At 35.8% G+C, this 26,643-nt stretch overlaps 1 protein-coding gene across 1 annotated transcript in view; it reads right to left on the bottom strand.

The window, feature by feature from the left end:
* The window catches only part of LOC121519892 (myb-like protein X), a 36,003-nt gene extending 10,096 nt beyond the window's left edge, over positions 1-25,907 (bottom strand). The window contains exons 1-39 of the mRNA XM_041802991.1: positions 25,852-25,907; positions 19,592-19,638; positions 19,436-19,462; positions 19,278-19,346; positions 18,405-18,458; positions 17,107-17,187; positions 16,754-16,813; positions 16,603-16,659; positions 16,433-16,498; positions 13,906-13,983; positions 13,066-13,122; positions 11,974-12,075; positions 11,519-11,590; positions 11,363-11,431; positions 9,631-9,690; positions 9,462-9,521; positions 9,275-9,346; positions 9,051-9,113; positions 8,858-8,929; positions 8,361-8,423; positions 6,955-7,029; positions 6,718-6,777; positions 6,482-6,538; positions 5,973-6,041; positions 5,199-5,267; positions 4,602-4,667; positions 4,456-4,524; positions 3,747-3,806; positions 3,565-3,639; positions 3,411-3,476; positions 3,258-3,326; positions 3,094-3,165; positions 2,603-2,668; positions 1,917-1,988; positions 1,765-1,824; positions 1,487-1,555; positions 1,328-1,399; positions 1,169-1,240; positions 958-1,020 (exon numbers count right to left, since the gene is read on the bottom strand). Coding sequence (XP_041658925.1) covers positions 958-1,020; positions 1,169-1,240; positions 1,328-1,399; positions 1,487-1,555; positions 1,765-1,824; positions 1,917-1,988; positions 2,603-2,668; positions 3,094-3,165; positions 3,258-3,326; positions 3,411-3,476; positions 3,565-3,639; positions 3,747-3,806; positions 4,456-4,524; positions 4,602-4,667; positions 5,199-5,267; positions 5,973-6,041; positions 6,482-6,538; positions 6,718-6,777; positions 6,955-7,029; positions 8,361-8,423; positions 8,858-8,929; positions 9,051-9,113; positions 9,275-9,346; positions 9,462-9,521; positions 9,631-9,690; positions 11,363-11,431; positions 11,519-11,590; positions 11,974-12,075; positions 13,066-13,122; positions 13,906-13,983; positions 16,433-16,498; positions 16,603-16,659; positions 16,754-16,813; positions 17,107-17,187; positions 18,405-18,458; positions 19,278-19,346; positions 19,436-19,462; positions 19,592-19,633 — 2,505 coding nt within the window. The 5' untranslated portion in view covers positions 19,634-19,638; positions 25,852-25,907. The remainder of the gene's footprint in view (positions 1-957; positions 1,021-1,168; positions 1,241-1,327; positions 1,400-1,486; positions 1,556-1,764; positions 1,825-1,916; positions 1,989-2,602; positions 2,669-3,093; positions 3,166-3,257; positions 3,327-3,410; positions 3,477-3,564; positions 3,640-3,746; positions 3,807-4,455; positions 4,525-4,601; positions 4,668-5,198; positions 5,268-5,972; positions 6,042-6,481; positions 6,539-6,717; positions 6,778-6,954; positions 7,030-8,360; positions 8,424-8,857; positions 8,930-9,050; positions 9,114-9,274; positions 9,347-9,461; positions 9,522-9,630; positions 9,691-11,362; positions 11,432-11,518; positions 11,591-11,973; positions 12,076-13,065; positions 13,123-13,905; positions 13,984-16,432; positions 16,499-16,602; positions 16,660-16,753; positions 16,814-17,106; positions 17,188-18,404; positions 18,459-19,277; positions 19,347-19,435; positions 19,463-19,591; positions 19,639-25,851) is intronic.
* Between the last annotated feature and the right edge of the window lie 736 nt (positions 25,908-26,643).

The following is a 26,643-nucleotide window of genomic DNA, read 5'->3' as shown; positions in this document are numbered from 1 at the left end:
GGAGTGTGTCTCACTGAAATAACCTACCTAAGTTAGTTTGTACATCTAATTTCAAGAGACTCAAGCTAATTTTGTCTGCTCCTTTGACAGACTTTGGGACTGCAGGCCTTTTTCTGCTTCAATATCTTGAAATGGTATTTGTATATAGAGCTGTCAAAGTGTGATATAGTCACTTTGACTAAAATTAGACAAACTTGCTTAGATTTGAGTTTTTGCAGTGTGGACAAGAGTCTCAAACCAGCATGGCCTACTTTTACTTATTTTTTTAAAGGTAATTAGGCTGTAAAAATAAGAAATTGCCAGTGTTTGTCTACAATCCAGATAGTATTCTACTTAAAGTGCACTCATCCCCATACAGATCACAGTTGCTCAGCAAGTTGCCAACATACAGTGTTTAACAAATGTATTAGACCACCTGTCATATTTGTCTCAGAGACCATCCAGCATCATGAAGTGCTTTAATGTGGACTCTTTCATTTTCAGTGAGCTCTCTACGTTTTACCATTTTGAACGGGAATGAGGGATTTCAAACTGAATTCACCCAAATTTGAGCCGACTCACTTGGCTTCTCTGAGAAGTCAGAAATTAATCAAGCATAACATTCAACCACTAAAACTATTTTTTCTGATCATGAATGCAAGTTAATAACTATCATTTGACATATTAATCAAGAAATAATTATTTTCTTTACTATTTCTTCAGTTTTTTTTTGTAAATCAGTACATTTGAAAATTCATGGATAACAATAATGATTATATTTTAGCATTAAAAATATCATTTGGGTTAAAGAGCTTCTACATATTGGTGTATTAACCATTGCAGAAACATAAAAAAATGATTTTGGTAAGTGCTGTTAATTTAGGGCAGCTGTGGCATAAACCTTACTTTGGTTAGGGTTAGGGTGGTCTAATAAATTTGTTAAGCGCTGTACATCCACAGATTTCAATAAACTCTTACCTCTCCAGCTTCAGTGAGGCTGTCACAGCTGGCAGACAGCTCCTTTGTGCTGCTGAGAGGATCCTGGAAAAAGAAAAATATTTTGTGAAAAGTCAGGATGTTTTTACATAACAGTTATCTTTAAAATGTAAATGGGAGCTTATGTACAAAACCTACAAATCAGACATTATACACTTGCTAAAAAAGAAGCAGGAGAGGTAAAGTTGGCTACCTTGGTTGCAATTGAGCGTGGAGCTGGTTTGGGAGATTTTTTGAAGATCCCTGCCAGTCCTCCAGTCTTCTCCTGAAACATTCATATACCACTGATCAATTCTCAAAGCAGATTGAAGCAAATCAGATTTAAATTGAGACATTCAGACAGCATTTATACCTTTGCTGTGGATGCTTCTAACAGATTTTCACAACTGGCAGATAGCTTTGTGTCCTCTCCTGTGTCTAACTCCTGAAAACAAGAGAAAATAAAAATTCAAAATACTGTCAAACACATAGAGTATAAAATATGAATGGTAATGAAATAGTTCAACTGTGCCTCATCTGTTGTATTGCCATCTGCTGTTTTAGGAGCTTTCTTAAATATGCCACTGAAGATACTTTTCTCCTGAGAACACAAACAAAAATCTGCTTAAGACACAGCAAGAACACAATAAAGTTATCCATAACATGTCATAGTTATACATAAAAAAGATGTATAAAAAAAGCTTATAATAACAAATTGTTTTGAAACTGAAACTGTTAAACCTCTGCTCCAATTTGAATGCATTACAGTAAACTTTTCTTGTAAATTGAAAGCACTGACACACGCTTTACCTTGGTGTTACCAGTTTCAGACAGACTGTCATTACTTGCAGTCAGCTCCTTTTGTTCGTCCTTGTCGTGAAAATAAAAAAAAGAAACAGGATATTTTATGTAGATGTCCATAAATAAGAACCCTAGACAGTAATGTTTAAAGAGTAACTCACCTCAGCAGCTGCATCATCTCCAGATGCTTTGGGTGTTTTCTTGCGAAGTCCGCTGAACAGCCCACCTTTCTCCTGAAGAATGAAAAACCCCAAATTAAAGAACAGCTGCAGTTATAAAACATTCATTAACGCAATCATGCTCTGTTTACAATCCCCTCTTTCTTGGTATGTCATGAGTCCAAAGTAGCTTTAGTCGTCCAAAATTGTGCTTCACATATCTTCCTATATAGTATCTGAACGGTTTCAGTCCATTTATGCTCCACTTTTCAGGCAAGTACAGGGTTTATCTCAGCTCAAAGTGGAAGAAAATCAAGTTGAAGTGTCTGGAAAAATTCCATGTAGGCATGATTTTGCAGTTTTTCTATGTCAAAATGAGTTAACCATGTCTGACACTTTCTGGGGTGGTGGGTTTAATATGGTGTGTTTCCACCAAGCAGTCTGATTTGGTTCAGGATAGTTTGGTGCAGTAAACCCTGATCTTACTTGGGTGTTAGCTCCACTACATAGGGTTGGATAGGTATGCTTGGTACCCCAGCAGAAGGGTGCTAAAAAGTAGTAGGACAGCATGGATCAGTTATTTTAGTACCTTTCTCAATTTTTTTTGACAGTTGAAACACAAACCAAAGAGAACTGGACCACTTGGTAGAAACACAGCTGCTGTGTATGTTCACTGGTTTGATACTGACCTCATCAAACAGGTTGTCAATGCTGGCTGATCTTTTGAAGATGCCACCCAAGCCTCCTTTTTTCTCCTGAAACAATGATTTTGTTTTGAATGCTCTTGAGTGAACAATAAAAACTAGAGCAGAACAAGTCAAAGATTAACCTTGTTCACAAGTTCACAATGAAAAAGACTGGGTATTACTGGTAGAGAATGAGCAAATCTTAATTTTACTCTTGATCAAAGTAGTTTTTTGCAATTTTTATTTATTATACATCCTCTTTATTTATTCAGCTGCCTTGTGGAATCCCTGTCTAATTAACAACACTACAAACTTTAAAATAGGGTTCATGAAACTGTTTCTATGCAGGTGTCAATACAGCCAATCACAATGCGGAAAGAGAAGACAACAAGGCAGAACAAACACAATGAATCATCTCATAAAGTCTTATCTCTGTCATCAGGTTTCGGTTCATGTTGACAAAGAGGTTTTTATTATTTTCAAGACTGTGGTACCTTGGGGACGGCAGCGTCAGACAGATTCTCACTGCTTCCAGATAACTGCTTCTCACTTTTCCCCTCCAGATCCTGATGAATGAAGAAAACAACGATAATCAGATTCCACTTCATAAGAAAACAATTGAACCTCTGATATCATAAATTTCATCTTATAATGGTACCTTGTCTGTTGTAGCGCCCTCTGCTGGTTTCTGTGGCTTCTTAAACATGTTGCTGAAAATATTTTTCTCCTGAAGAGAGATTAAATGTCAGTTAACATTCATTCTGTGGACATAAGTCATAAAGTTTTGGTTTGATATCAAAGCTGTGCCCACCTTGTTGGTGTTATTCTCTGACAGGTCGTCATTGCTGGCTGACAACTCTTTCTGAGCTTCTTCCTCCTGAAACAGAAAAACAGACTGATGGTAAATTAAATGTTTTGATCTTTGTACAAGCCGGGAAACTTAACGTTCGAGGTAAAACATTCACCGGTGACTCTGTCTTCTCTCCAGATGCTTTGGGGGTCTTTTTGAGGAGTCCACTGAACAATCCTCCCCCTTTCTCCTGATCAAACAGAAAAAGGAGAAAAAGGCTTTAGGATGAGCTGAGAATTTCAAAACAGCCTTTTACAGTATATCAAAATAAATAAGGTCAGGTTCTAACTCACTGACCTGCTTGTTTTCAGATAAATTCTCATTGCTAGCTGAGAGCTCCTTATCAGAAGAATCATCCTGTAAAAAGAAAAAAACTTTTATATTTCTATTTTATTTTGAACATGAAAAAACAAAACAAAAATAAAAACAGTCTAAGAAAAGAAAATAGAACAAGAAAAGAAATAAGTGATAATGAATTCAATCTGCAAACTTTTAGGCGTCCCAGTTTACATGAGTGAAAAGGAGTAGGAAGAGGTAGAAACTTATTCAACCCTATCCCTTTAATTTCTGGTTAATTTTTTATTGAAATCAAAAGATTGTCTAAATATTACATTTAATTTTTGACACCAATGTCGTACATACAATAAATTACTCATATAGAAATTTAAAAGAAAATTTTCAAGAAGGGATTTTGCATTCAAAGGGCTGGCATATCAGCAAAGTTGTGTACTTCAACAAACTATTACACACATTTTTTTAAAAAATGAGGACAGTAGGGGTTTGGAAGCTGTTGCTCCATTAAAAAAAGGTTTAAATGTAAAATACAGAAATCTGTACAAACAACTCATTTATTTTCCATCAAATCCTAATGGACAAAACTCTCATGAAAAGTCTTTGGACTTTCAAACTGGTAAGAAGACTTTATATTTAAAATATAAAAACAAAAATCCAAGCATCCGTTGAATATTGTAAACATAGAACCAAATAAAGCACATAGAAATATTACCTCATCGGACTTGGCAGCTTTTGCAGGTTTTGGAGCCTTCTTAAATATCCCATCAAATATTCCTTTTTCCTAAAACAAACAGTAAATGAGTTCTCACTCCTGTAATGAGGTAATTTCTTCTCAATTCTCCATGAATGAAAAAATACCTTATTGCTGTTTTCAGACAGAGCTTCACTGCTGCCTGAGAGCTCTGAGTCTTTAAGCTGCTTTTCCTGAAGAAAAGGTTAAAATAATAAGAAACAGTTTAAACCAACAGACATTTCATCATGATACAAATTAAACGCTGTAAATGGTTGTTTGAGAATATTTTGTGTTAATAGGAATTAGGTTGTAGAAAGTTTATTCTGGCAGCACAGTAGTCTATGTCTAATAAAATGTCTTAGTGAAGTAGTGATGAAGTTATGACAACAAGCAGCCATGTTGTCACAAGCTTATAAGTCTGAAATTTTCACGTTTATTTTTAATCTATAACTGATAAACTGTGTTTGATAATGGCACGATGTGGTATAAGATTTAATCATTTTTGTCTGCTGTTTTCATTGTTATTAGTCTGTTTTGTAACATCTTTAATGTGCACCTTGTTTATAGGTTGCATATCTGCACACAAAGGGCAGAGATAAATTCTGTCATTGCATGAAAAGTAGGCACATTATTGATCCTAACTGAAAAACAATGGTTTACAGATAAGAAATATGAAAGGGTAATACTGCATTGTGCATGACAACAAAGCGGAGTCTTCTTACTTCGTCTGTAGGAACACTGTCAGCAGGTTTAGACTTCTTGAATAATCCACTAAATGCATTTCCTTTTTCCTGAAACAGATTAAGTTAAATATTATTTTATATACCTTATGTAGTCTGTTCAGCACGGGGGCATAAAATGAGACAAAGAGAAGCAGATGCAATAGGCAATGATAAAGCTGGAATTTGAGATATGTTAATGTTTAAAAATTAGGGCTGTTAACATTAACACGTTAATGCTTGTGATTAATCTTGAAACCTTAACGCATTAAAAAAATAATAACGCTACTTAATCATGTGACTAAGTTTGACCACAACTTGCTCCCGTAGTCCTCCAGCATGGATGTTTACGTGCCTGGGGGTGAAGAGTGTCTTTCAACTAAACTATAGAAAGTATCGATACTGGTATCAATAAGGATTAGATCAGCACTTTCAATGTGCTGTACATAGAATTAAAAGAATAAAAATAAAACACTTGACAATACCCAACAACAACCCCATCAAGTAACAACACTATTGAAAATGATTTAATGGTTTTAAAAATGACCTAATTTATGGCAGCCAAATAACCATCAATTCACTGACTGTTTAAGTCTGAACTAACAGCTACTTCTTTCGTCTGATCTGCATTTTTGTCACTGTGGATACCTGAGGAAGCTAAAATAATCTTGTTTCTTGGAAAGTAGAAGCTAACGCATAACTTAACTTGACATGACTTTAGTAAGTAAATGTATCATGTATCATTTTTGCATGAAGTTATAAAAAGACATAACTGACCTTCGTGTTGGCAGGCTCAGACAGGCTGTCGTTGCTGGCTGAAAGATCTTTCTGTGTAGAGAGATTGTCCTGAAAAGATAAATAATATTTAGAGAAAGAAGTGCCATTGAAAAATGTAGAAAGATACAATAAGTGGTTACTACGCTAAAGCATTATAATAATTTTCCTCTGTATTTTAGTCTTTTAAAAGTATGAAATAGTCTGAATACAAACATGCATTAAGTTTGGGCCAGTGTTTATATGCTGATGTACTTTTTTCTGCTGTGTATTAGTACTTAAGTTCAGCAGTGCCCATTGAGATCATTAATTTATACTATGTCTTCACATAAAATCCTGCTGGATCTCATAACCTGTTTTTTTCAGAGCCCAATCCAAACAGAGCTTAAACCACACCCTGCAAACCAGTGTCCTGAATGTCAAGTCTCAGAGTGTATTAACTCCTTTAGCAGTTGTTTACCATCTGTTTGAGCTTCACTATGAAAACTAAACTTGTGTTTGTGCAGCCGTACCTCTCCAGTTGTTTTTGGTGTCTTTTTGAGGAGCCCGCTGAACAAACTGCCCTTCTCCTACAAAGACCAAGAAACAAGTTCAAAAACACTTACAGATTATTTCCCTAATTTTCCACATGGTTCCCCTTAACTTCCATCTTGCAGATAGATATTTAGGCTTCTCATGTACTTGGAGGTGACTCGTAGTTTCAGTGGGTGAGTACAGGGAATCTGTCACATCCATAATGAAGACTCACCTTGTTCTCTGACAGGCTGTCAGTGCTGGCAGAGAGCTCATTGTGTAAAGCCACTGCACCCTAAACAAAACAAAAATGTCACTAAACCTGTGTGAAGGGAGACACTTAACATAAAGATTGACCTCGAAACAGGTTACTTAAACAAAACAGGAAAGAGAAGGGAGGAACATGTTTACATGCAGGAATAAAATGATTACAAAGGAATAAAAGGTGACATTCAGTATGTAAATGTTTTACCTCCTCTAGTCGAGGCCCCTCTGATGGTTTGGGAGATTTCTTGAACATGCCACTGAAAACGTTGCCTTTCTCTGGCTGCATAAATGGGATAAAGATCTGTCTTTTATTGTTTTGTTCAACAAACTTTCCAAGTTGTTTTGATTAACTGCTTTAAACAAATATTAATGTATATTTGAGCTTGAGCCATATACAGGTGAGTCTAAAAAAATTTGTCAGCAATGATGAATTTAGAGAACTTTATACTTCTGCTGAAAAGCTCTTGGAGATGCTGATCTCCTTTTCCAGCAGCCAAAACTACTACTGAGGCTACTTACTAGTCTGCTGACCATCGCATTACTGTGCTTGATTTGCCAGCTAAGTCACCTGACACCATAGCATGTCGCAGTGTTTCAGTAATTTGTGCAAAAGGAGCATCAACCAAGGATGGAGAGCATAAATGAACATACTTTTCAGAAGGTCAACATTTCTGTTTCATACATTTTTTTTGATTGGTCTTATGTTATGTTCTAATATTTAAAGATACTGGATTTTAGGGGTGCAAGGGGTCTAGTGGTTTGGTCTCACCCCATGTACACAGGCAGCCTGGGTTCAAGTCCAACCTGGTGGCTCTTTCACTGCATGTCAATCCCCACTCTCTCATCCCTGTTTCAGGCTCTATCGACTGTCCTCTCTCTCTCTCTCTTATAAAGGCAAAAGCCCCCAAATAAATCTTTTAAAAAAGGTACTGGATTTTTGGTTTTCATAAGCTGTTAACTATAATCATACAGATTGAAATAAATAGGTGTGGAATAATTCACTTTGTGTGAAATTGATCTGGAAAATTGGTGGAAAAATTACTTTTCCACCAATTTTTCAACTTTTCTGAGAGGCATCTGCACATTTGCATGCCTCTTGCTGGGATGAATACTTCATACAGTATCGTTCTTGTGGTTCTGTTTTGATTTTTTTCTCCAAGCCTTCAAATATTTAAATATTAAACATGCTTTATAAATATACTTAGGCTTTTATTTAAGACTTTATAATTGAGACACAAGGGATTTACAAGCTTCACATTTACATTAATTGTAGATGTACAAACCTTACAGCAAGTCTTTAAAAATAATAATAATGGAATAAAAACACAGGAAGTTGTGTTATTTTTTCTTTTTTTTTCTGAAGCAAAGTCAGTCTGAATGATTTGTGAGACTTCCTATTTGGATTTCGTTTATTTGTCACAGCAGATTTATACCTTAAGGTCACAACCAGCAATGTGAAAATTGGACTACAAAATAAGTTTTGTGTACTAATATAAGTATGGAGGTTTGGGTTGAGTAAAAGCCTAAAAGTGAAACAAGTTTAGCTTTTTTCCATACAGGGGGAAGGGTTTAACATCAATCTGACACTTAAATCCACTTAAAGTCTCTTACTTTAGTCTTGTTGTTCTCAGACTCATTACTTTCTCCTGGGTCCTTTTGCAGCGGCTGTTTATCCTGAAAAAAAGAAAATAAACATTTATGATGTCTCAGTGGTTTCAAATCAAACCTTTATGTTGCACAACATTAAGAAAATTGTCTGTGGGGTCAATCATGGCTTAAAAACAATCATAAGTTTTATCAAAAATTAAACTCATTAAGTGTTTTAATGTTTTCAAGTGGGCTTCCACATGTTTAGGGTGAGAAATGGGTACTTAACTACACTTGAGCATACAAGTGAGTAATAATGCACAATATCTTAAAGGAAGATTTATGATCAAAGACAAATGTTTCACATCAACTTAAAAAGGTCAAACTTTTTTGAAACACATTATCACAATATAGGTCTGTACCAGTTTTTCTTAAACACTTAATTTGACCTTCTCTACCACATTTAAGATGATAGAGTTTCACAATTACTGTGATTTCCAGAGCTTCTCAAACATGTTTACCTGCTCAGTTGTTTCCTCCGCAGGCATCTTGGGAGATTTCCGTAGGATCCCATTGAAAAATCCTCCTTTTTCCTGTTTAGATAAGACAGACTTAGTAAGACTGACAGTGGTTGTTTAATCAGGGATGTTTATAACGAAGATAGAGCTGTAGATACAGTCCGTTCACCTTTAAGCTCATTACCTCTGAGCTTACCTTTGAATTTTCAGAGAGATTATCATTACTGCCTGAAAGGTCATCATTCAGAGATTTTCGATCCTAAAGCACAAAGAATGATTTCATGAAACCATCATGCAACTACATATAAGACATTTTAAGGTCTTGTTTTCATACATAAATATAATATATAATAAACTGCATAAAATAAGGCAGGCCCATAAAGCTGCCATGTTTTCAGTTTCTTTTTTCAGATTTGTCACCTCTTCACTTTGAGCAGCTTCTGTTGGTTTTGGGGATTTCTTGAACATCCCACTGAAAATTCCTCCTTTTTCCTGAAACAGATGTAAGCATTTACTAAGTTGTGGCTTTATTTTGCTCCAGTACTATCTGCTTGTCTGTGTTTAGTGTAATTATAGATAACCTAAAGATAGGTTTTAATGTTGTTACCTTGTTTTCAGACAGACTGTCACTGCTGGCAGACAGCTCACTTTGGGCTTTAAGGTTCTCCTGAAACATCAGCATGTTAAGAGGAAAAAGTTAAAAACACAGAAAATAGAAATTCAGAACCATCAACATGAACCTTGTTTTTCAAGTTTTAATAATTTTTGTCACTCACTTTATCGTCTGTTGTTTTATTTGTTTTTTTAAGGATGCCAGAGAAAAAGTTCCCTTTTTCCTGAAAGGAAATTGTTTGAGGAAAAAGTAATGTTTTATGTTTATGATAATTTAAATATTGAAACACAATAAAATACAAAGAGCAATCAACAGAACAAGATCAAGAACTTTAAGCTTTAACTCTCAGATGCTGCACCTGGACTTTACTAAGCACTGGTAGCACTGGTAAAGTGAGAAGAGTCTGAGACAAAATATACGCTTTGACACTTGTCCATGTATTGCTTCCCAACATCAATTTGTTCATGAACCTTGCAATCCAAATATTTCCCCTACACTAGCTGCTTCAGCTGTCATAAACTGTTTACCTTCTGGGAGGAACATCTGCCTAGACAAAGATCGGGTCAACTTATAGAAACTCGCGCCCATCGGCTCATACAAGCCTCAAATTGAACACGTACTCAAAGTACTTTGAAAGCCTGTGTCAATTTTTAATCATTTATCAATCACTACAAAAAAAATATAGTAACAGATGACAGAAATCATTCCTAATGCTTCATTTATAGGATAGAACAAGCATTTGGTTTTGCATAGAAGAACACAACAAATTTTATATTGTAGACTCCTATGTGTCTTCTCAAGTGACAGCTCAGACCCTCTCTGAGGCTTTTATACTGTGTAAACAGGGAAATAACCCTTGGTTTTAACTTGATTTTGCAAGTTTTGAGCACTGCAAACTTAAGGCATGTTGCATAATAGTGGTTTGTGCTATGGCTCTGTAAGAAGTTCATTTCTTGAAGGGAGCTACTAATATTGACCCTAGTCATTTTTGCCTTTTCTGAAAAAGTTCTGTTATTGCCTTACCCTGTTAAAGTTGTGTTGATTTAAGTACATAGAATATTACTTTCATACAATAAAGAGTTATAAGTCAAAATGATGCCGTCCTGTCATGTGAATGATAATGTTATAACGTTCATAGTTATTGCACATTGAATGAACAATGGACATAACAATGTACATAACAATGGACACCAAGAGCCTCCAGAAAGTTAAAGCACTTTTCTAATTTTTCCCAATTCTAAGGAACACTACATTTTCAAAGAGGAACTTTTATGGACAGAGAGGAAACTATTGGATTTTTTCATTTATCATGCAATCACAAGAGCAGATATTAAGGTGTTTTCTCTATCTTTTAGCCTGTCACACTGGTACCACAGTGGCATGAAATTACATCTATCCATCTGTCAAGTCACATGGGTATAGTGGGATGGTGGGAGGGCACAACATGGGAGCTCCCCATACACTTAGTCAGAGATTCACAACCCAGAACTGTGCTCCCCTGCTGGCTCCACTGATCCTGTCTTCATCTCTATTGAGCCTCAGTTACTACCGTCAAAGAGGGCACAGAGAGGTGATCAACTCTTCTCCTCTGTATGCTTTGAGGGCAAAACATAGATGGAATGTAAATGTAATGGCTATAAAGTCCCTGTTAACTGAGCTTTGGAAAGCTTCTCATGATGCTAGTCTTCCATAAATAAATAAAAAAATTCTGTTGTGTATTTTAAAGGAATTGGCTTCAATACCACAGCAAAGTAAAAATGTCCTAAAAGCTGCAAGGTTACAAAGTATTTCTGGACTGATGTAATTGATACAAAAAGAAGTTGAATGTTTTCTAGTAATGAGCATTTCACTATGGTGCAATTAAAACCCTGCAAGACCACTAAAACAAGACCTACGTTGGATTGTTCAGAGCTTTTCTCCTCTGCTTCCTCTGCATCTTCAGCATCACTGTCTGCTTTGCTGACCTGGTGATAAGGAAAACAATGAGTAAGATGTAAGGAGACGGAAAGTTATAATTTATGACAAAAGATGAACAGGGGAGTTGACTTTACTGTCAGAGCAGGAGAAATAGGTCTCTCTTTGGGAGTCTTCTTAAACATTCCAGTGAAGAGCGCTCCGATATCCTGATGAAAATGTTGGAAAATCATACAAAACCATTTAAGAAATGCAAAAATCTATTGCCAGTTTTAATTCAAAATTAAACTGAGTATGTTGAAAAAACTGTTTTTCCAGACCATTTATAGACAAAATATTGTTTTATGTTGCCCCCCTCAAAGTAATCTCAGAATTTTTTTTTTCATTTTTCACATATCCTGGTTTCACAATCACTCTGCTTTAGATTTCCAGAAGAAGAAATGTCCTCTTTGTTGTTTCCAGTCACTCATTCAGCACATTAGCAATATCATATTCTCTTTTCTTGTTTACAAAAAGCAGAACTGGATTATTAATACAGCCAGAGGAAGTCAAATACTGTAATTGTATTTTAATGTTATTGTTCTTCTCTCACCTGTTTTGGTTCTGCATTCTTTTCCTGTTTGTTCTTTTCTGGTTGTTCCTTTTCTGAGCTGGCTTCCTCTGTGCTTTGGTCAGGACTCGGCTCTCTGCTGGTCTGAAGGAGAAATCAACAACCTTCAGCACAAAATCTTTATTCTAAATGCTTTTATTATGGCAGACTGGAGAAAAAAACTATCATGCAAATACAAAGTTTACATCCAACAATGTCTGAAGGATTTAAAATCTTCTCTGTTGGTTACCTCTCCTACATTTACAGCTAATTATTGAAGTCATAAGGATAAATCACCAATCAGGTTTAATGTAGGGTGGATACATGATGTTTCAAAGATTAAAATTTGACTTACTGTTGGAAAATGCTGGAAAAGAAGCACATTGCATCCACAAGATCTGAATAAATAACCTCAAAATTGCAGTACAAGCTGACGTGTAGGTCATTCAGGTAGAAAGCACTGCCTGACTATTTGGTTTAATCCTGTTTTATTTCTGTTTTGAGAGATACTTCTGAAAAAGGCCATTTCAAGGTAAGTCCAATTAGTAGCAGCAACTGCATGCAGGTGAGAGCCTCAGGCTCAGCAGGGACTTTGGGGCTGTGTTACAGAAAAATCAACTCAGAAAAACTAATGACACTGGCATAAAGTGCACCACATAAATCCAAATCCCACATGCAACTTCATTAAGTTACAGGTTTTTACCACTGATACTGATTTCTTTACTTTATGTTTGAGAAATATTGGATTTTTTCAAGTGAACTACCAGCAGAGAGGACTGTGAGAAGTAAAACAGATGGATATAAATATCAACAGAAAAACAAAGATGAACTGTGTCAGCAGAGGTAAACTGAGTCTAATAATTTTACAGCACAGAATGAAGCTTTTTGTTTGGAAGTCAGATGGATCATCCAGGAAGTATTTCTTATCAAGACCGATCTCTTCAAACATTGACATGAAATTTGAATATTTTTGCTTCCACCACCACCAACACCAACCACCAGCACAAAAGCAACAGAAATCCTGATAAAATGTCAACATTATAAGATCTCTAACTGCCACCAGCAAAAGGCACCAAACCAAGTGGTTCTTCATACCTTGGGACTAGGAGTCGACTTGATTTGCAAACCTTTCATTATCTCCTTCAGACCCCCCTATCAATTATGATCACAAGTAAAAAAAAAAACAGCTGATAATCAACAATGGGCAAAGATGAGGGGTAATTAAGTTCATTACTATTAAGAGGTACATGGCTTAATCTATATAAATTAATTTTTACAGTGTTTATATGTGCACTTCAATATATTAAAGAGGTAAATGTTTCAGCTTTCCTCAACTTTATTTGTCTAACAACCCAACCCAAGTCACATAAACAAAGAGTGTTAGTTTTAAAGTAGTTTTGTCCATTGGAAAAATAACCCTCTAAATTTGAGCATGAACTGCATGAACTGTAGTTGGGTTTTATATGATTTAAGAGATTTTCATACTTTAAAGGCAATAAAAAAAATGCTTAAAACCCCTTTTAATAGGTTGGAAATTACTGTCACAAAGTTGATAACAGGGCTTTTTACTGAGTTTGCCTAAAGGGCTGCATTGCTGCAGATTAAACTACCAACCACAATACAGAGCAGCAACAGTTAGTAAACTTGAAACCTCTAAGCCATTAAAATCAAACATGAACATTTATGCAGGGTAAAACAATAACTATTATAATCCAAAAGAATCAAAAGTTTATGCACCTGTGAAACACTGACTTGATCTTCTGCATAGTGTATATTGTTTCTCAATGGTTTTAAATGCATAGCTTTAATTTGCAGTGGAGTATTTTCTTTGTGTGCTACTTGTTCCTCCTGTTAAACACAGGATATAAGATCTTCCATTGCTGACAGAATAACACATGCACACACATGGACAAGTACACAAATAACAAACCACACCTGTTTGCTAGCAGGAGCCTCTTTGGCCGGTGGTTCATCCATTTTTTCCTTTTTATCTAAGTCGTGGATCACATAGCTCTGAGGGAAGAAAGATTAGGCAAAGATTTAATAAACACTGATCCAAGACCTACAGTAAAACACCTTCTGTTTTTAATGTCTATAGAACTGTGCACATTGTTTGTTGTTTTATAGTGATACTGCGGTACACACTGATTAATGTTTTTTTCTATTTGATAGCTGTAAGTCTTGCTGAAGTTTGTAATATGTGCTACAACCTTCAACACGTGATGTGTGTCTGAATCAACACTTCTAATTCATCAGTGAACACACACATACACCCATGGAACCTGTTAAACTGAGGCTTCTACAGTCTTTACACAATTACAAAACTTTTTAAGATTCTTAAAAAAGCAAACAGGAATCCCATGTTGAACCTGAGAGCTGACCCATAGTGTGATTAACACTGTATTAATCTATATGTATTTTATTGTGAAATTATATTTATTTAAAATAACCGTAAAGATAACAATCATTAATTCTGTTCATGATAACAATTATTTTGGTCAACATTGAGGGCAATATAATTACCAAATCATTAAATAATCCTAAGGCCTTTTCTGTTTTATTTAAAAACTATATATATCCTGGGATGCAGAAAGCTCAGCCTTTAGGTCATGTCACATGTACTGGGGCGGCCAAGTTCAAGTTTGACTTGTGGCTCTATGTCATCCCCACTCTCTCAACCCTGCTTCTGACTCTATCCACTGTCTTTCTCTCTAGCAAATAAAAAGACCCCAAAATAAAGCGTATAAAAACATTTGTACTCTGCTACTCATTTGGTGCCAGGGCTGGGCAGGTACAAAAAAATCTGACCAAGCATTTATGGTCAAAATGTGGCCCTAACAAATGGTCAAACAGAACCCAGCAGCATCCACCCTAAAAAACATAACTGATCCACTATTTCAAAATAATTACTCAAGATGAAAAACGTAAGGAATAAATGTCAAAAAAGGTTTGTGTGCAGTATTTCTCCTCTAAGAATGTATTTTATTTAATAGTACCTAATATTTAGGTTTAATATGACAGCTTGTGGAGAGCACTTTTATATGCACTTAATTGCAGTCAATCATGCTCTTTTGATCATAGGAAAGACAAAATCATGACCATGAGTAGAGAAAAAGATTTAAAGAAGTAGTGAACACTTTAACATTTTTTAAGCTTTGCACTTAAGTATCTGACAGAACTATGATAAAACACATCAATGCTTGAGTTATTTCTGACATTTGCACCAAACTGATAAAAAAATATGCATTTTAAGTCTTTTATTTATCTCAAACAGACATTTGCCTTGAAAAGTCTTTTCTTTTTCTTAAATAAAGGTAGGAGGAGGACAGTAGATAGAGTCAGAAACAGGGATGAGAGCAGAGGAAAGACATGCAGTAAAGGGTCTCAGGCCAGATTCGAACCCGGGCCATCCGCGTACATCAGGCACGCCTTAACCACTCGGCTACCTGTGGCTCGAAAAGTCTTTTCTGAAAAGGTTGGGCTTATGTGACATAAAAACCAACCATCAGTAGGTTTCTACATCAAAAACTTTATATAAAAAGTAGAATGTCACCGCCTCTAACTGACTTTCCCATTCAGAGACCACTCCCATACTCTCTTGCACCTGCACTGCTTCGACTCAAAGAGCTCCTGGCTTTGGTAACGCCGGTGCTGGAGCCAACGGCCAAAACAGGTAGTGCTCAGGACCTCCACAGTCCACCACCACTCCACAGCCTGCTTCAGGGGACTCTCGAGGGGGAAAAATCCTCAACCTCAAAAGACTGCTCTGCAGGACTCTGTCATTTTCTGGCAAGGGGAGTCACTGTCACTCCCGCTTCATCTAGAAAACCCCGTCCTTTTCCCCTCCCTCCTCTCAGTACCAAACTGCTCACTTTCTGTGCAGTTTCTAAAATCCTGAAGTGGGCGGAATTAGCTTTGAGCTGGGGTTTTACTTAAACTTTAAAAACAGGCAGCACATCACAAATCCAAGTTATGGAGGACAACACTCTAACATTTCACAAGGACTTTTTCAGACTGTTATAAAAGAGCTATTATGGCGGCCTTGTATTTTTTTTTTTTTTTACAATTTTTGAGCCTAGGCAAAGCACCCCACTGATAGTCTTCATTGATGTGAAGTGAAACCTTTCCCCTGCCTGTAAGAATTTGAGTAATGCACCATATATTTATTTATTTGGCCTTTTTATTTAGTTGTTATATTGTAATGTCCTCAATGAAAGTAAAATTAGAAACAAGCAACTTAACCTTGCTTTACATCAGTCCTTATTCTTCTTTACTATATTGAGTACGTCTATTTAATGGTAACACCCAGCTGTGAGTTATTGCACAGACACTGGGTCAATAGATAGCTGACAAAAATGCTGAAAGTACTCAAGTACAAGGCAAAGAAGTTTAAGCTCTAAAATCATTGAAATAAATTTTGAAAAAAAAAAAAGAATTTCTTTGCTGTAGTAGTGATGCTTACAGTGAATGAAGGCGGTTTCTCTTTTTGGCTTCTCTTAAACATCCCAGAAAAGGCAGATGGATTTTTCTACAACCAGCAAAGAAGATGTTAAAAAGAAGGTCATATTTGATATTATTCTACCAAATAAGATCAATACAGTTGCAGCTATTAGCTTTTAATAAAAGTATTACCTGTTTGAAATCTGGTTCATCTCTGGGAACCTCTGCTTTGTCATTTTCTTTAGAGCCCTGATCAGGAAAAGGAGGAACTTTATGAAGAAAACACAAAAAGGAAAATGGCATATAATAGTGTATGTGTTGTCAGTGTAGGTGTGTGCATTACCTGCTTGTCCTCAGCTTGATCCTTCCTGCGATGGCTGTATGGGGTCGAGGCATTCAGTTCCTACAAACAAAGAGAAAATTCCCCCAGGGGAACAATAACAAAGATATTTTGAACAGGAAAGAAACATGACACCTTGTGTAGCTCTGGGTTACTCTTTACAATAAACTGTTCTCACACTAAACACAGACGGCAACAGTCACAAGATTTATCTTCTTTTCCATTAACAAAAGTCAACTGACATGAAGTAAACGCACATGTTAACACAGGACTCAATTAAAAAAACGCTTCCTGCTGGAAATTTCTGACATACTGCAGATTTCTGTACGATATTAAAATGTTTGGGTGCACTTTACCTTTTCCGTGGGTCTGGGTGGAACCACAGGTGTTGCAGGTGGTTTCTCTTTTCTCTCCCTTGGTATCGGGTTTCCATTTGTCTGATACGCAAAGAAAATGGGGAATAAAAGGTTTTATATTGTAAATACTAAAGAGAAAGTATAAAAGAAAGGCTAAAATTCAGATGTTTGAGAGGATTACAGATAAAATCAACATCTCAGCAAACACTGGTGTTTTTCAGTATGATTAACTATATAATACAATTGAATGTAACTATTGTTGCATAGCTACATTTCTTTCTTTTTTCAAATATCTTTTAATATGTACATAAAACCCACCAGCAAAATAACAGCGAAAAAATGTAGCTCAGTGGAAGTTCAAGCAGGAAGACCGTTTCATACTTATTCATTTGTCACCACTCATTCATATCTCTCCCTTCCTCCTTTGTTTCTCGCTTCCCGCACTTGTGATCAGCTGATTATGGCCGTTCACTCTCTTAAGTACTATGCTTATCAGATTCTGCCACAACCCTGTTAGTCCAATCATCATGCACCTGCTGTATTTCAAATCTGCTGTCCTCTCCTTCACAGTCAGCCTGTTATTTCTTCTCAGAAGTTCACGCATTCATCTGATCCTGCATCATCACGACCACCACCCATGTCTTGACTCCATAAGGGGCTACCCTATTCCTGCGATCGGCCTCACTACCCATTCAAGGACATGATATCGCAACAATGGAGTCTAATTGGCAACAACATTGCACATTTCTCTTTCATCAAAATTTGTGAAATAAATTTTTGTTAAACTCATATTAAGTCTCTCCTGATTGAAATGTCATCAACCCCAAAAATTAATACAGGTCCACAATACAAACATAATAGAAACTTCATGTTAAATTTTGCCCTTTCCTATCTGTTTATTTTCCAGGTATAGGGAAAGGATCTATAATACATTTAATCTATTTCAAATAAAAAGCTTTTCATTAAAGAGTGGGGATGTCAGCATTTATTTTGAATAAATAGAGCATACATTTTTTCATTGTATTTGTTATTGCCCCTTTCAGCAAACTCTGATAAAGCCACTACATGTGATGTAAAATACGTCCTCTGCTGCTCCTTAGCGTCTCATTTCACTTAAAAACTCAAACACCGCTCCGTGGACAAGTCAAAAGTAATCTGTACCTTATGTTATCAAACATGTATCTCCTTTTCATGTATATTTACCTCAAACTTTAACCATCTTTCATCTCTATTCTTATATACTACCTTATAAAACACAACAGTTGAGTTTTAAATTAAAGAAATGTAAGTTGGCATACCTCATTATTTGCCCATGCTGCTTTTTTCTGTCTGTACTGTGTGTAACTCAGCTCCTACAAAGGAAAGAGGCATTTAAGAAATTATAAAGTTGAGCCCATGCTAATTAAGGCTCATATTCCAAATAGACCCATTTAACCCTATTCCCCAACGCAGCCTTCCCAAACTTCAGTACACTGTAGTCCAATTTGAGACCTGAAAATCTTCCACTAAAAACCTTTGTGCACCCCCATTATAAGACTCAAATATTTACCTTTTATTTATCAGTTTTGTTCCAAAAACAGGGCATTGTAATGCATCTTCTTTGCTGTCAGATACTAAATGTTTGTTGGGTCACAAAGTACAAATAGTGAGCAGCTACCATTTATTTTGTTTAAATCAGTTATCTGCAAAGTCATTTAAATTTTCTTGTTTACATTTATCTCCATTAAGGTACCTTGTGGCTCAGCAAACTCTTCCCAAGTAGCATCAATGTCTCCAAAGATACTTATTACTTGTTAAAATCAGGGAGCGAATGGCATAGTAGAACATGTAACAGTGTCACCACTTAATCCAACACTAGTTAAACTGTGACATCAGTCGTATATGTCACACAAAAAAATGATAAAAAGATGACATGAGTTAAAACCTGTGGCAGGGTTTTGTTACTTCTGAGACTTAATATAATAGCATGTAATAAGGTATTTTATGATAATTGAAAATGTAATTTAAACCTTTTTTTTTTAATTTTAATTATTTTTATTTATCTAAATGACCCTTCACGGCCAACCTCCAGCACTTCAGACCACACATTGTGAAGCATTGCCCTAACATTAACTATTGTAAAAAGAAACAACACATGATCTGTGTACAAAGATAAAAGTTGCTGGTCTTACAGAGTCCGTTGGTCGTGGCGGCACCAGAGGAGTTGGTTTCTCCAGTTTCTCTTGTTCACTTCTTTTTACCTGTAAAGATAAAACCTGCTGTAAGATGCTGGAATGAAAAAGAGAAAAAACCCTATGTGAACTAAAGGTTTGTGTTTGGGATACAGTACCTCAGAGGGTTTTGGGAGAGGTTTTGGCTGTGGAAAGATAAAGTAAGGGGCATTATGAAACCTGAATTGATTCATCATATCTAAGAGATTTGCTTATACATTTTTAATATACATTCCTCTTCAGACTAAGAGGTGCATTAGATCAGTGTTTCTTACCGGCTTGGGTTTCTTTTTGACTTCTGGTTTAATCATCTCCATCCTGCCTGTAACATTGACACAAAGGGATTAGTTGTACATAGGCCGGTTGTAGATGTTTAAAAACAAGTTGAATCCCATTTTTGATACCAACTGGGCCATATAGAAAATAAGTGACACACTTGAACCAGCTTCACAGCATACTGTTTAATACGCTATAACAGGAGAAGCACAGCTGTATTCAATTTACCTACATTCCACATAGGAACTGGGAAATGAACCAATCCTATTCTACATACAAACAGTAGATGCGGTTAAAAATATATATTTTATATTCCAATTCTATGCAGTTTTAAGTTTTATAATGTACATTATGACTTCCCCATCAACTTTCAGCTATCAAAAACAACTGTGACTTTTCTAATACTTTTGCTAGATCCAGCATACTAATGAGGAAATAATTAAATAGTACAGGTCCCATCACATCATCACATATGGATAGGTTACAGGCAGCATCAGTACATAAAAACTGACTATGTTCTGTCAGTGCATTAAAGCAGAAGACATTGAGACAAACTGTAGACACAACTGGTAACAACCCCCCTTTTTGGATAAGGTGCTATACTCTCCATGCAGAGCTCTTAATCCTCTCTTACAACTGTCTTTAGTTGTCTCAAAATGTAAACACACCCAGGGTTTCAACATTGTGTTCTTTTCCACCTCTGTTCCCATCAAAACAACAGCAGAGAGGGGAAAGCATTTTAGATCCTATCCTCGAGCCCCACGACTGAAATCCACAATTTCCTGCACATGTCAGCTGTTCACAACAACTTTCTGGTGCAGTGCATTCCCGCTCAGTTTAACGTGCTGAGGTGTTTAAGTTATTATTTAACTGAATCAATGGAATAGTCATTCTTTTATGCAATCTATTGATTCAAAAATATCTCTACATTGATATTAAAAATGCTGTAGAAGGGTAGATCACAACAAAAAGAGTTTACAGCACCAACATTAGGAGCAGCTTTTATTCTCCACAGCAAAGTTTCACAGTAGAAATTTCACTAGAAGCATACAGGGAAGCAGAGCAAGATTTTGCATGATGTACACAGGATATACCACACAGATTTACATGACAGGATTAATGGAGAGATAAGAGGATTGGAAGCAGCCCCTGTCCACAGGGGCACCAAAAATCAACACTTAATGACAGTGACTGAGCTGCTTTCATTAGAACAGAGTCATATTTAAAACAACTTGTGTTGTTCTGCTCTAAAAAGTAAAAAGTAGGCTATGTGTTGAAGAGACATATTTGCTCCATGAAATACTCTGGAGGAAAGGTTTAATAGCAGGAAAAGTAGAAGGTAAAACTGGCTAACTCTCACACTCACATAAAGTAACCTAACCTGGACAAACCATGTTACTATGTGTAAAACTTGTGTTTTTCCTGCCATAACAAGCTACATATATGTCTCCTGTAGAATAAAAGGTTGATAAGTCAGGAATGACTACACTAAGACGCGATCATTATTTACAGACTGATAAATACATTCTAGGTAAAATCAGTGAGTGAAAAAGCTGCAAAATTCATGTATTTGTAAAAGCCAGGGAACTAATGTCCCTATCTTGTTTGTTTTTTGTTAAGTCTACCATTGAATGAATGCACCTTTTATCAACTATTATGTACTGAGGTGAAATGTCACAGCTAAATGATGTTATTTATTTCCAACATGACATAGCCTTTATAGGCAGGAGGTACCTTAAGTGTATAGTGGTAAAAAACTCTAATTCAATGAAATCCTGATCGAGACAGAAGAACCAGCTGTTAATCATGTCTCAGGTCAGTCAGAAAATATTCTACCTCTAGGGCAGTTTGTAAATGACATTTAAGGTATTGAAGTAAGGAAGCTATTGTAAAGTGGGGCAAATTTTGACCTAGTTTACTATCCGTTTTTCTATTTTAAGAGTGGTCGTATAGCTCTTGAAAGCAAGAGTTATTTTCTCTAAATCATAAGAAAGATTCCTGCTCTGTTTTGGACACAGATGTAACTAGACTTTATTACTCATCTGTGGGTAGATCAGTGATTCTCAGTTAGTCTAGACTCACCACAAACTCTGTAATTAGAAACTATACCAAATTTCTAAAACATTTAAACTATTCAAAAGTATTTAATAAAGAAAATGTTGCAGTTTTGGACCTCAGGTGAAGTAAAATGTGACTGGAAAAAAGATAGGACAAAGTAAACAAGTTCATCATCACAGAAGCCCTGAGGAGGCACGTATGCATAGGCTACAATTTATTCTACTCTGTTATCCATGATGACATGTAGCCTAAATGCTGTTTGTTTTCTAGAAAGCTCAAGAAATCAACATGTTATCAAAGCAAAACCAGCTATGATATCCCAAGATATTAAGATTAGGAAGTGAAGATGTAACAGTCATAATGGAAACATTAAGTTAAATAAAATATGTTCATGTATGTCTGTTAGAGACGCATGATTATGGTCAAAATAACAATCTTGATTATCTTAATATTTAGACAATGATTACTAGACACAATTGTATGCTGATTTTATAAGATTTACACCAAAAGCATCTACTGAAATCTAGCATTAAGAACACTTTGAAAAACAAGCAATATATAAAAATAAAGTAAAATGCATTAATATTGATATTAAAGATTATTATTATTAATTATTATTGCAAAAACAAAAAAACACTGAAAAATTTACTACAGATGATAACACCCATGAACAAAACAAGCACATGGCGTATGGCGCAATAATCGTTGAATCATGGTTATGTTGTTTTCATGATCAGTGGAAGCCAAAACTATGATTTAAATGGAAAACTGATTCATTGCCCAACACTAATGTCTACTTTGATCATCCATATATCAGACGTTTTCCCTGCACATATTCAGAACCTACTGAAAACAGCTCCATGACCCATCGGTTAAGAACCACTGAATGGAAAATTGTGAAAAAGAAACACCCCTCATATTCAAAAGTCAAGCAGGACCAAATCCTATGTTCACGTTCAATCAGAGCAAATGTGCTAATGTACGGGTTCATCTCAGTTATATACAGAAGAGCAGAGTTAAAACACAGCTGGAAGTTGTTCTCAAAACCATAAAGCTTACCATTTCTGGGTAACATTTTAGCTCGGCTGAGCAAGCACTTATATGGGCTACAGTCCTCAATGCACTGGTTGTAGGTTCAAAACTTAAATTTGTTTATAACAATTTAAAAAATAACATTACAAACCATTCTGTAAAACATGAGTGACATGTCGGGTCATGTGTGGTTTAAATACAGGTTAAACTTGTACTCCATTCTTCCCATCACTCCATTTTACAGGTGGAGAGGTAGTGTTTACTTTAATGTTTATTTAGTCAGAATAGCCCTCGTCAGTAAATCTGAGTTACTGACTTATCTCAGTCTCTTGTGGGCAATTTGTGACCCTACTGACCTCTTATTGATCCACTCATAGACCCACCAACATTACGTAATACTTTTTTAGTCTGACACAGAGAGCAGTTACTGTACACATATTCCTTCATATATCTGGTTACAATGGATCAGCAAAACCAGAGCAATCTCTGCTCTAATCAGTGGTTGAACAACTTTTTGTGTTGTTTACTCCAGCAAAATAAGTAGGACAACTTGAGCTGAGAGCATTATGTGATGAATTAGTCAGCATAAAAGCAATCAAAAAGGATTTAATTATCATGCAAATAAAATAGCCAAAAGGTATGATTTCTTTTTGTGTATTTAAATTGAATTTTTGGACGTTGCCAGGCATATGAATACGTCCTGATGAAATCAAAGAAGTTCATTCAAATTTGTATGCATGACATGGCTTTTTTAAGTTCTCAATTGTTCAAAATAAATGTATTTGACTGACTATAAAAGCTTACTGTCAGAATTAGATTAAAATTCTGCATTCAGAAGTCATGCAATATTAGCATCATCCTGTGACTGACAGTTCAGTTTCCTAAATAAAACTAAGAGGAGTAGCATCACGAGTCTTGCAATGTGCTTGCATAACATTGACCACCAGTATCTAATACACTGTATATTAGCATCCTTATTGAAAATGATAAAAAAAAAAAAAAAGAGCGTAATAGGATTAACCAGTGCGTCTTTATTGTAGACCTTTACTTCACAACAGAGCTAACTTAGCTTAAAACTCTCGGTAAATAGAGCGAGGAAACCCTCTAATTTGACATAACCGTCAATTCAGGAAGAAATACTTGTCACAGTGAAAATGGTTAGTCAATGTCCAAAGCAATTGGAGAAGTATAGAAGAACATATTTCCTTAATCTGTAACTTTTTATCTGCTTTGCTAAACTGTACTTTACGTTTTAATTAGCTTAACGGCTGTTAACGTTAAGCTCGCGCAAGCAAACCGTCTAAATCTGAACACGTAGCCGTCATTTAAAAGGAAGATTTTTACAGACGGCTGAAGGGCCAACACGAAGACATGCCGGTGCCAGACTTTTACTTACCTAAGATTTAAAAACATAGCAGAGTATCTTTTAATCCAGTTTGACGAAAAACACACATCAAAACAGAGAAGACACGGCTCCTTCACTGTCACGACATTTCCAGGAGTTTTTAAAACTTCTCCACACCCGCACAACAACATCTGCACGCACGAGGCGTTCAAGGACATCTACAAAGCTCCGAAATCTTAGCTTTTGTTACACCTGAATGGAATGCTTTGGTTGTTCAAGTTATTAACTGTTTAGGTTTGGATTTTTTAAAATAACACTAGTACAATATTGTTCTCACACCTGCTGCTGAACATGACACGTCTAAAACATTAGTGAATAAGTATCACAGTTTTAGCATAATAAACTTTAGTAATGCAGCATTTACAATGAATGTAAGCCGGTGTATCGGTTTAAAGAGAGTGTTTTAAACATTTCTTGTAACGACAGCAAACCCAGACGCTTTCTGCTGAATGTCAACATAATACGGCCGCTCTGTAAACCGTTACTCAGGCAGGTTATAAAATAAGAAGCAAAGGCAAAAGACATGAAGTAGAGAAATAACGAGTACAAAAGAATTCAATGGAATACTCTAAATTCAGAGCTCATGAAAACTATACATTTAAGTCAAATAACAATCATAATTCAAGTAGGCTAAATTAATGAACAGCTTGTCGATAAAAGTAGGTCTATGTTTTATGTCAATAAATGTAAAACTTCAGTAGGTTGAGGTAAGCCTTCTATTTCTCTGAAGCCAAAAACTAAGACCTAGAGCTTGCATAATATATGGAAATAATGGATAGAACAGAAAAATGAATAATGAATGTTAGGCTTTAAAGCACTATATATATAGGATATATACAGCAATGCTTCGTCTGATTTTTATTTGTATGCCTTCCTTTTCATTTTCCCAGTTACATTGTTTAATCAAGGTATATCTGATTTATTTTATACTTACTTAGCAATGTGTATGTACATAGTATTGTGTAAATACAGAGCATTTAGAACATAAATTACCTTACATTAGCAAAATTGTATACAATATTGTAATTTTTGATATTTGGTCAGAATCTGTTCTGTTAAATTTTCATATTCCTTTGTTTTTCCTTTTTTGTCAAGAAAAGTAGTAAATAATTTGCAGTTTTAGTCATTTCGGATAAATTTAAGAAATTTTCGCTTTAAAAAGTTTGGGAAAGAAGTAAGTTTAAAACTGTAGGTATTTTAATTTTTGACACTTAAAGAAAGGTTTCATAGTGTGGCACTGCTGTCATGAAGTTTTGAAAAACCAGCTCCATTGTCAACATCCTGTTCCATAATAAAGAATGGCAAACTACAGATGAGGTAAATAGGAGCACTAAATTTGCAGCGTAGTTTTAAATCAGTAAAATCGACATATAACAGAAGTCCACAAAACAAAAAAAAATAAAGATGTGGCATCGATGCATGCACTTTTGCTATCTGTCCATTTGAAACCAAAATCAGCATGCAAATAATTTCTGATGTAGCTTCCTCTCCCGCCTAAGCTACCCCCTTAGCTTCTGCCCATACCGCGTTGCTATGTTGTCAAGTTTGTTTACCCTAATAGAATGTATGTCAAAAATATCCGACACCACCCAAAGGCAACACAGCTTACAGGTCGAACAAGGCATCTCAAACAAACCTCATCACGCCCTTAGAGCTTCTTTACACAGTAAAACACTTCCGGCCTCATTAAAGACCTCAGTCATCGACATTTAATCTGGCAATTGTTCCCGAAAGACAAGTAAACAGAAAAATCCAAAATCTCACCTGGTTTTTGCAACAGTCGAGGATGAGAGACCTGAAACCTTTGTCCGCCTGCCTGATTGCCGTGGTCTCACCTGGGAGTGGGCGTGGCCTGTCAGAGGTGTACCCGTATCTGTGGAAGTGAAGGAAACGCGTTTACCGGCCGGTGTGACTCTGAGTCATCAGTTTCACAAGCCTTAACAACGTATCAACAAAAACCCAAACGTGAGGGGAGATGATCCAAAAATAGAAAGGAAGAAAAGAGGTTATCATTTTGACAGAATCCTGTGAAGCACTATGAAATCATATTGGGTCATAATTCATTGTGAGCATAAAAATAGAAATAATGACGGCATGAAAATAACACTCCTAGTTCACCAAGTTATTCTTGTAACTTCAGAAGTCTCCTGTAAGAGTTCTCTTAATTTATATTTTTACAATTACTTTTATTGTTCATTTTGATAGTTTAACTATTCAAACTTTCCATATCTTACATTGGCAAATACTGTCTTATGAAGAGTTGTGGTACATTCATATATTCTGCAGATTTATACAGCTGATACACTGGCTGTAGATATCAGTAGAAAAAATGTGTAGGAAATAAAACAGGGAAATAAGGAGTATACTCAAACAATGCAGCTTCTTAAGGTGCATGACCAACAAAGACAAGAAAACTAAAGAGTCAGCACACATAACTGTCCTTTTGGGTTATTTTATTACCAGGTCAGTTGGTATTAGACATAATTAACATGTTTTGACAAGTTATCTTCTTCTAAGTGTGGCCTAGAGCTACTTTATTTGCAAAGAAGAGAATAC

This window comes from Cheilinus undulatus, linkage group 13 (assembly GCF_018320785.1).
Source record: "Cheilinus undulatus linkage group 13, ASM1832078v1, whole genome shotgun sequence".
Classification (NCBI taxonomy): domain Eukaryota; kingdom Metazoa; phylum Chordata; class Actinopteri; order Labriformes; family Labridae; genus Cheilinus; species Cheilinus undulatus.
The sequence above is the reverse complement of the archived record's forward strand: the minus strand, read 5'-3'. Positions and strand labels throughout refer to the sequence as shown.